This window comes from Macrobrachium nipponense, chromosome 23 (genome assembly GCF_015104395.2).
Source record: "Macrobrachium nipponense isolate FS-2020 chromosome 23, ASM1510439v2, whole genome shotgun sequence".
Classification (NCBI taxonomy): domain Eukaryota; kingdom Metazoa; phylum Arthropoda; class Malacostraca; order Decapoda; family Palaemonidae; genus Macrobrachium; species Macrobrachium nipponense.
This window is the reverse complement of record NC_061090.1, coordinates 71,871,014-71,882,637: the sequence shown is the minus strand read 5'-3', so window position 1 is coordinate 71,882,637 and position 11,624 is coordinate 71,871,014. Positions and strand designations below refer to the sequence as shown.

Here is an 11,624-nt window from a genome sequence, read left to right as displayed (position 1 = left end):
AGACAGAACAGACGACTGGCACAACAAACCAATGCACGGACAATACATGAGACAGACTAAAGAACTAGCCAGCGATGACACATGGCAATGGCTACAGAGGGGAGAGCTCAAGAAGGAAACTGAAGGAATGATAACAGCGGCACAAGATTAGGCCCTAAGAACCAGATATGTTCAAAGAACGATAGACGGAAATAACATCTCTCCCATATGTAGGAAGTGCAATGCAAAAAATGAAACCATAAACCTCATAGCAAGTGAATGCCCAGCACTTGCACAGAACCAGTACAAAAAGAAGCATGATTCAGTGGCAAAAGCCCTCCACTGGGGCCTGTGCAAGAAACATCAGCTACCTTGCAGTAATAAGTGGTACGAGCACCAACCAGAGGGAGTGATAGAAAACGATCACGCAAAGATCCTCTGGGACTATGGTATCAGAACGGATAGGGTGATACGTGCAAATAGACCAGACGTGACGTTGATTGACAAAGTCAAGAAGAAAATATCACTCATTGATGTCGCAATACCATGGGACACCATAGTTGAAGAGAAAGAGAGGGAAAAAATGGATAAGTATCAAGATCTGAAAATAGAAATAAGAAGGATATGGGATATGCCAGTGGAAATCGTACCCATAATCATAGGAGCACTAGGCACGATCGCAAGATCCCAGAAAAGGAATCTAGAAAAACTAGAGGCTGAAGTAGCTCCAGGACTCATGCAGAAGAGTGTGATCCTAGAAACGGCGCACATAGTAAGAAAAGTGATGGACTCCTAAGGAGGCAGGATGCAACCCGAAACCCCACACTATAAATACCACCCAGTCGAATTGGAGGACTGTGATAGAGCAAAAAAAAAAAAAAAAAGCAAAAAAAAAAAAAAAAAAAAAAACAAAAAAAAAAAAATATTAAATAATATCATCATTATTATTATTGCTCTGGGCTTAGAATGAATGGAATTTGTTCATTATTACATTTGGAAAATTTCAATCATATCTTACAAAGTAGTTGCTTGATTCCTTCATAACCTTTTTCGCAACTAAAATGTTAAATCATCCCCCTTTTTTCTATTTTTAGATATCTTCGAAAACTCAGCTGAAACTTATCAGAAGCCTCTTCAGTTCCATCTTTTATCTAAAATCGACAAAACTGTATAGGAAGTGTTAAACCCTCCATGTTGTATTTGGAGGGAATTCCTTTCTGTTGCAAATTCCGAGATAAAAATAATCGACAGAATCGTATCAAATTCCCATTTACTTTCCCTGTCAAGGCAAGGGAATACAAAAAAAATTTGAAATTTGTTGAATGAAAGGAAAATTTGAATGAGGAAAACTATTACTTGAAAGCCAAAAGCAAAATCAAAGATTAAGAGTTTGATTTGTTCTGAGATGTCAAGAATATTTTCTTAATTGGTTAACTGTGGATTTTGGAAAGTTCTTTCATTTCCTTTCGAAATCTTCTCTAATTGTCATTTCAACTTTTGCGAGGATGCAATGCGAGAAGTTAGTAGGAAATGATAAATGAATTTATAATAATGATGCATATGATTAAAGACGTAGTTTATTTTTTTATGTTCAACCATCTTAACACACACACATACATACAAATATATGTTCCTATATACTCACATATGTATAATATACATAATATTGTATTTATATTAATATGTATATTACATATATAGATATATAGTCACATATATTATATATAAAATACATATCACATATACATATACACATTAATATATATATATATATTATACATAAATATATATATACATATATGATATATATGTACAGACACACACACATATATATATATATATGTATGTATGTGTACATATGTATGTACATACATACATACATATGAATATATATATATATATATATATATATATATATATATATATATATATGTGTATATATATATATATACATATATATATATATATATATATATATATATATACATATATATATATATATATATATATATATATATATATATATATATAAGTCTATCACATTACCGTGATTCATATACATATATCGAACTACAAATGTCCTTTAATATCTAATTCGCTCTACCTCGGAATTAATATATTTCATATATGCTTAACCGAGGGGAAATTTATTAAGCGATAATAGAATTGGCCATCGACAGGCGCGAACCAGCGACTTCCCAATCCCAGGACTGGCAGTGAAGCGCTTCACTGCCAGTCCTGGGATTGGGAAGTCGCTGGTTCGAGCCTGTCGATGGCCAACATTATTATCGCTTAATAAATTTCCCCTCGGTTAAGCATATATGAAAATATATTAATTCCGAGGTAGAGCGAATTAGATATTAAAGGATATTTGTAGTTCGATATATATATATTTATATATATATATATATATATATATATATATATATATATATATATATATAATATATATTATATACATCTTTTATCTTTTGGTCATGATATTCAGAGCTGCACAGGAAATTCAACACTGGCTGGCTGAGCAGGCTGCAGGTGTCTAAATCAATTAACTCAGGAATGACCAAGACAATTAAGCTATTAATTGGAATGCAAACACAGTCAAAGATCAGTTATTACTTCCTGGGAGTTCAGTGACCGTGGTATCTATCTCCAGTTGATATGAACAGACATTGGCATATCAGGTCACACGAGGTCACGGGTACCCGGTAAAGAAACCTAGTTGGGCATGACAGATTCACAAGGTCACGGGTATGTGGTAAAGAAACCTAGATGGGCATGACAGATTCACAAGGTCACGGGTATGTGGTAAGGAAACCTAGATGGGCATGTCAGAATCACAAGGTCACAGGTACCTAGATGGGCATAAGACAAATTCATAAGGTCACAGGTATGTGGTAAAGAAACCTAGATGGGCATGACAGATTCACAAGGTCACAGGTATGTGGTAAAGAAACCTAGATGGGCATGACAGATTCACAAGGTCACGGGTACGCGGTAAAGAACCCTAGATGGGCTTGGTAAGTTCACGAGGTCACAGGTACGCAGTAAAGAAACCAGATGGGCATGAACAGATTCACGAGGTCACAGGTACGCAGTAAAGAAACCAGATGGGCATGACAGGTTCACGAGGTCACGGGTACATGATGCAGAAGCCTTGGAGGGAAGGGCAGTTGGCATGAGGTCATGATAGGTCGTGTAGGTGCTTAAATGAACTCGACAGATGCCACCAAGTCATAGTTACGGGGAGAATAGACCCACATAATGTGGCAGGGCAGATGGCTCGAAGCCCCGGCTACAAGGATAAGAGAACTATGTGGGAATAGCTGATAATGAGAGGTCATGGCATAGGTCAAACAGACCTATGAGGGTATAGAAGATAGCTCAATGGCACAGTTGTAGGGTGAAGAGAATCTTTTATTATTATTATTATTATTATTATTATTATTATTATTATTATTATTATTATTATTATTATATTATTATTATTATTATATTATTCAGTAGATGAACCCTATTCGTATGGATCAAGCCACTGGGGCATTAGACTTGGAATTCAAGCTTGCAAAGATTATGCTGTTCATTCAAAAGAAGTAACAGGAGGTAATGGGAAATACAGAAAGAGGAGATCAGTTATCAGAAAATATAAAAAATAGATAAATAGATAAATAAAGAAAGAAATAAATAAATAAAATATTAAAATACAAGTTGACTTATATTAGGGTAATTATGCATTGAATCTGCATTGCATCTACACTGGAACTTCTGAAGTTTCAACCGCACGACATCCTCTGGGAGGCTGTTCCACAGTCCAATGGTGTGAGGAATAAAGGACCCCAGCAGAGTGAGAAGTTCTACAGAATATATAGGAACAACTCTCAGTGCGAGGTCATGGAAGTCGAGTGGGCATCCGAGGGCGCAGCGGGCGTGGTTAGTAATATGAGGTCAATATGCTTGAGGCCCGACACTATATTTGATATCACATTGTTGATAGATGTAATGTGATGGATGCAATGCAATAAAGCATCATCTGGAGAATCATAGAGCTGCAAGACAAGCTCGTCAGGTCCATCTACAGCCTCCACTCCCACCTAACAACACATGCCCCGATTGTGACAGAGTATGTGGCTCGAGAATTGGTCTCATTAGCCACATCAGCAACGACATCCCAGAGCATTCATACTCGAATCGAGTGATAGCCATGATGATGATGAATACAGTGTTTAAAACACGTAGTATCTCATGAATAGCATTAATCTCGTACAATCACTAAAACAAATCCACAATTCCCTTGACCTCTTCTGAGTGAATTTTGATTTGCTAAAATAATTTTCTCAAACGGGTACTTATGGATGATCCCAGTATAAAGATGAGGATACGATCTAATTTCAAAAACCGGTTGAAAAGAAATAAGCAAAACAAAGAAGACCGAGTCTTGTTATGTAGAAAGTTTTATTCAATTTCTCAAGTGAGTTGTTTCCATCCTCCCCAGAAGAGTTTCATCAAATACCAAAACAGTTGCAATCTCCAGAATGGCGGGAGATGGTGCTTTCTATTTTCATTTTCATCAAATGTGATTAGATTAACGTCGTCTCATGTCTTGTATTTCTTCCTCTTACACAACTTTCGAAAGATTTGAGATAACGATAAAAGAGAAAGCCTTCGAATGCATTCAGAGCAATTCAGATATGATACATTCATGTTTCTCTTCACTGTGAATAACAATAGGCGAAATGAAACCTCGTTCATGGATAATTAGGCAGTTTTCATTGAAATGATTACCCAGTATCCTATGAAACATCGTCTTCTCTTATGATCGTAGTTAATTAACTTTGCCTCATTAACGTCTACAGCGAAAACGATAATTTATGTATGATAAAGTAGCTATACAGCATATATAGTTGGCGATGGATCTTTGTCAGTTAAAATAAAGATTCGTACCCTTCATAAAGGGACAAGTTAACACGAGTACCATCACATATTATGTCACTTTTTACACTGTGCTTACGCATAGCCCATCAGCACCACGTCGACCTACTATACATTCTTGCACTTCCTTTATATATATGAACATTATAAATATACATAAATATACATATGTATGTATGTATATATACATATGTATGTTTATAATGAGACTTATAGCCACATCATGTACTGCATTATAAAATTGGATAAAAATGGGTACGGTGAGTTGTATAGATTATCTCTCCCATTTTTACCTTTTGTTCAGGATGCAAGAATACGACTGACCAGAAACTGAAGAAGAGCGAAGGCGGCAAAAACAGGAAGTTCGTCACATAGCGCGAAGTGAATCAGCAATGTTCCCGCCCAATCCGCAATCAGGTAGCGTACTTGACATGACTGGGCACTCTACCCGCTGTCTGAGAGAGAGAGAGAGAGAGAGAGAGAGAGAGAGAGAGAGAGAAACACGAAGCTGAGAAAAAGTGAGAGTAAACTATAAAAGAAGATCCTCGCTTGTGCTGACATCGCACTCTGCCCGTGGACGTCCTGTCACGAGGGACCCAAAAATCTTCGTTTTTTTCATCGGCGGGAATAGTGGTGGAAGGCGTTCCAAGATGGCGTTCCAAACAGTGAGTGTTCCGGGGTGTGGTCTCCATTCTGTTATGCGGTTATGTCAGTGGAATATGGTCGAATGAGTGGGATATTTTGGCAGTCCGGGGCGATAAGTAAAATGGAGTATTCAGTTAGAAAATGAAATGTTTGAAGTAACTACATATATTAATGCATTCATCATCTGGTAGCAAACACATATACAGTACACTTGACCCATCTATTTAATAGATACGTACGCGCGCGCGCCCACATATATATAGAGTATATATGCAGATCTGTATGCATGAATACTTACACAATACACACAAATACATATATATATAGTATATGTATATATAAATGTATATACATATCAAATATATATACATATATATACACATATATGCATATATATATATATATATATATATATATATATATATATATATATATATGTATATGTATTTATGTGTGTATTGTGTATTGTTCAGGGACAATGTTCAAAGTAGAAGGTAGGCTATGAGAGAGAGAGAGAGAGAGAGAGAGAGAGAGAGAGAGAGAGAGAGAGAGAGAGAGAAGTTATTTCTTTCTTAAATGCTGAAGCACAAAATGACCACAGTATTATTCATGTTACAACAGCGCTTACTTTGGTTCTTCAAAATCGCTTCATTATCATAGCTATGTAGACATTAAGATCAGATCCGTAAATCTTTTGTTTGATAATCTGAAACTGTCTCCAAGTGGACTGAGAGGAAAAAATATAAGAAAACTCTTCAGAGTTATAGAATAAGACTTGTTTTGGAAAACGGTAAACAAAATTGTTCTGAAACGTTCGTCTATAGAATTATAGCTGGTTCCATACTCAAAGAAAGCGCATAGTATAAAGGCGCATTTAAAAGAATTTTGAGAATTCTATATCTTTGGTTTTAGGTTAGTTGGAATTTTGTTCTTTTATTGGTTAATCGTTAATCAATTATGATAGAGCGTACATTATTATTATTATTATTATTATTATTATTATTATTATTATTATTATTATTATTATTATTATTGGAAGGGAGAAGACCCTCGCTAAGCATGTTTTGTTGAAAAGAATGGCTGCGTTGTGCGAATAGATTTTATATTGAGTTTGTTCAATTTTTCTTAAAATTCGCCTTTCTTGTACGTCAATGTAAGTTAGTAATTGCCCAATGTTCATGTTTCGAAGGATTTAAACAGAGTAGCTCTTACAGCAGAAAGTTTTTATTTTCTGATACAGTAGGTTACTGAACAAACTCAACAAATCAATTCGCACATCGCAGCTATTATTATTATTATATTATTATTATTATTATTATTATTATTATTATTATTATTATTATTATTATTATACCTTACTCTAAAATAAGTAAAAATCTAAAATGTAAGTAAAAAGGATTTGAAATCAAATGAACACTCACCTGTCAGGTCAAAGGCGAAGATACCTAAGAGAGATAATATTATATCTTTCCCCGTTACGCCAGATAAACAATCCAAAAGCATTCTGACCTTTCGAGCCATTGTTTCAAGCCATGTCGGAGTGGCAGTAAACAATCGGAAGCGAACATTTTGATGAATATTCTGATAATCAAAAGTGAAAGTAAAAGATGAAACGAAATGGAAATGAAACGAACTTAGCAATTAACTCCCAAACAGATCGTTCGTTGTCACGATTTGCTGATTAGGACAATCAATACTTGGAACGCAAGTTCAAAAGATATTGACAAAACTGGTCAAATGATTGTTCATGAGATCTATCAGACAGATTTGACAAAGCCGTCCAAACGATTGTTCAAATTATCTATCAGTCAGCTTTTACAAAACTTGTCAAATAATTGTTAAAATGATCTATCACTCATATTTGATAAACTGGTCAAATAATTGTTCAGCTTATCTATCAGTCAGATTTGACAAAACTTGTCAAATGTTTGTTCAAAAGATCCATTAGTCAGCTTTGACATAACTGGTCAAATGTTTGCAAATGTATTAATAAATTATATTTTGAACTTACTCTATTTTCATGTAAGTTTAGGTAACGGGCTTATTTGTCTGTCTATTGTGATTACTCTTTTTTTTTCAAAGGCTTATTAGTTGCTACTTAAAAATTGGTAAATCTACTGTAAAAGAAATCTGTCAATCTATCTATTAACACTTTATCTGAGGGTATCATCATATACTACGGCTTATCTTAATTTCCTTCGTTGTGACCTTTTTGACCTCATCTTATTCACTTTCTCCATTTTCCTCATTCGTTAAGACACTAGAGTCTATTGTCAAGCGTTCATTTTCACTCAGAATATAATTAATTTTTTGCTATTGTATTCGTTAATGATTTTCTTTTGAAGGCAAGGTTGACTGCATCACATTTTCATTAATTTTTTTTTTTTGTCGTATAGTTTGTATGTTGTTTATCATCGAATGAAATTTTATCCAACTTTTAATACATACCTAAAACTCCTAAGATAACAGTTATTATGTTATCATATGCGTGCCTGATTCACCGACTCATTCATTCGGCTCTTATAAGAAGTGTTCAGATGAATGATCGAGAACTACAGATAGCTTTCAGCTACAGTGAAGCTTGTGGATCACTTGTTAGTTCCGAAGAGCTTAAGAGTTTTATATATAAATATATATAAACAACATACAAACATATATATATATATATATATATATATATATATATATATATATATATATATATATATATATATCTATATATATATATATATAGATATATATATATATATATATATATATATATATATATATATATATATATAACATATGCGTGTTTGTGTGTATGCGTGTGTGTGAATATGAAAAAAATTTCACGGTGCTTGTAACAAATGTATGTATATATATATATATATATATATATATATATATATATATATATATATATATATATAGTATATATATATATATGTTAGTATATATATATACATATATATATATATATGTATATATATATTATGTGTATATATATACATATATATATATATATATATATATATATATATATATATATATATATATATATATATATAATGTGTTTGTGAGGAATTTATGTAGAATAAGTAATTTCACACATAAATTAGTCAAGACAGACCCCAAAATCATTCTTGCAATAATTTTGTATATTTACCTGCAGCCGTTCATGACAATGCATTGGAAACTATAAATAAGTCATATTTAATCCTCTCAAAACCAAATGCAGCAGAATATCATTCATCTCCACGTGCAAGTCTTCAAATCCAACTCTGTTTTTTCCCTTATCTTACATTTTTTTCAGAACCTGTTGGTGCTTTGCTTAACTGGCTTGTGGGGGGCGTCCCTAGCTGAACTGGACGCAGACTTGAAGGCAGAAGCTACGATGGACCACTTAACGCACACTTATGGGCTCGATCACCAGAAGAGTTATGCGTATGACCACCCGAAAAGTTACGGCGATGACCACCTCAAAGGTTACAAACATGACCATCTTAAAGGTTATGACCATCATAAAGGTTATAGTCATCACAAAGGTTATGACCCCAATAAAGGTTATGACCATCACAAAAGTTATACCCATCACAAAGGTTATGACCACGATAAAGGTTATGACCACCACAAAGGTCATGACCATCATAAAAGTCATGAACACCACAAAGGTTACGACCATCTTAAAGGACACAAGCATGATCACCACAAAGGCGGCAAAATTGAACATCATAAAATTTACATCATTGAACACCATAGAGGGCACGATAGTCATGGCAGTTATGACCATCACAAGGGTCATGACCACCATAAAGGATATAGGCATGATCACAAAGGACAGGAACACGACTACCTTAAGGGCTACGATCACGATCGCCAGAAGGAGCACGGACGAGACGCCCACATGGGTTATGGACCCAGTCCTCTCAAAGACTATGGACACGACTCGCCCGAAGAACACGGCCGCCTCAAAGGCTACAACAGCCATGATCATCACAGTGCTTACAGACGTGACCACCACAAAGGCTACTACAGTCAGGGTCACCAAAACGAGTATGACGACGACGGTCATCCTAAGGGTTATGACCATGGGCACGATAAGGGTTACGTACACGACGATCACAGAGTCTACAAAGAATATGCACAGGATCATTATAAAGAATATGACCTCGATGACCATAAAGGCTATGGAAATGATCATTATAAGGGTTATAGTTATGACCCTAGCGGGTATGGATATGATCTTAAGAGTAATGCATATGAGTCTAACAAAAATTACGAGTACGATTACAGTGGCTATGGTAATGATGATTATGGCCATGGCTACGATGATTACAAAGGAAAGGCTGAAGATGACAACAAAAACTACGGCCATGACTATGAAAGCTATGGACAAGATCATCCTAAAGGTTATAGAAATATTGATCACAAAGGTTATGACTATGACCACCATCAAGGAAATGACCACAGTCACAAAATCTATGGACACGCCCACCAAAGCAGCTATGGAAATGATCACTACAAAGGCTACTTCAATGACCAGCACAAAGGTTACGGCAGCGATCATCATAACGGTTACAGCCAAAGCCCAAAATCCTACAGCCACAGAGGCTACGGACCCGACCTTACAGGTTACGGTTTTAACGGATACAATAACTACAACTCCGGGAAACACTACGAGGTTAGACACGGCAAAACAAACGGCTACGGCAAAAGATACGGATACGGCCTCGGCTACGGAAGAAGCCATAGCTACGACTATGCCAAACGTGGGCCAGGCTACGGTCAGAGAGTCGGGTATCTCGGATTCGGCAATTTGTATGCCAACAGGAACCTTTACAACAGACGATACGGATACGGTTCTCCGCTTGGCCGTATGCACAGGTACGGGTTGGCAATGGCTCAGCCGTACGTGTACGGAAAAGGACAAGGCCATGGATAGAATGTTCCCTGTTAGGTAAATATAGCTATGTTTCCTAGTTCATATTTCATTACTCTCCTTTCAATAACACACGAAGACTTTGCTGGTGTTCTTTGCTACTGCTTCTGAATGCGTTTATGTGGAAACAAAGAAAGTTTAACTACCTAACTATCTGTCTTGTCTATGTATCTATCTGTCTATTAATGTACGCGTGAGCGAATAATATGGAAAAGTAAATATAATTTACAAACTGATTTATGGTCAGACCATGTATTTTATGTCTGGGAACTACAAGAAATATACCGTGTGTCCTATCTAAGTCTCTCTCTCTCTCTCTCTCTCTCTCTCTCTCTCTCTCCCCCTTTCTTTCTCTCTCTTTATATATATAATATATATATATATATATATATATATATATATATATATATATATTACTGTGAAACTCGCTTCATGTGTTGACATCTATCATTTTCACGATTCAAAACTCTCTCTCTCTCTCTCTCTCTCTCTCTCTCTCTCTCTCTCTCTCTCTCTCTCTCTCTCTCTCTATATATATATATATATATATATTATAATTATATAATATATATATATTATATATATACATATACATATACATAATATATATAAATAAAGGTTTTTTTGCCACGAAGGAAAAAATGAAAAAAAGCGAGAGAGAGAGATATATATATATATATATATATATATATATATATATATATATATATATATATATATATATATATATATATATATATATATATACTATGATACTCGTTTCATGTGTTGACATCTATAATTTTCTCGATTCAAAACTCTCTCTCTCTCTCTCTCTCTCTCTCTCTCGTTCGTCTCTCGTCTCTCTCTCTCTCTATCTCTCTCTCTCCTCTCAAATATAACTCCTGATCCTTGACCTAAACCCAAAACTAACAGCTGTTATTTTGTATTTGTTGCAGATATTAGTTACAGCTGGCAGGGATGTGTATATTTTGTTGGTTTTAATTTATAAAAGATCATAAATCAAAATAATAATAATAATAAAAAAGTCTTTTATTCTCCTTCATGGAAAACCCTCTGGTCTTGTTTTTCTCTTTCATACATAAGGAAAATATATAATACATTTCTTAAGGTATATTTCAATATAAAAGATGATTATCTTATTTTCTCTCTT

General features: G+C 34.7%; 1 protein-coding gene across 1 annotated transcript; it reads left to right on the top strand.

Moving 5' to 3' along the window:
• Positions 1–8,855: 8,855 nt before the first annotated feature.
• On the top strand, positions 8,856–10,612 carry LOC135197017 (histidine-rich glycoprotein-like). Its single transcript, XM_064223925.1, has one exon. The coding sequence runs from the start codon at positions 8,927–8,929 to the stop codon at positions 10,472–10,474; it is 1,548 nt and encodes a 515-aa protein (XP_064079995.1). The 5' UTR covers positions 8,856–8,926; the 3' UTR covers positions 10,475–10,612.
• The last annotated feature ends 1,012 nt before the right edge of the window (positions 10,613–11,624 follow it).

Coding starts and splice junctions, on each gene's coding strand:
- LOC135197017 (XM_064223925.1), top strand. CDS start 8,927: ATGGACCACTTAACGCACACTTATGGGCTCGATCACCAGAAGAGTTAT.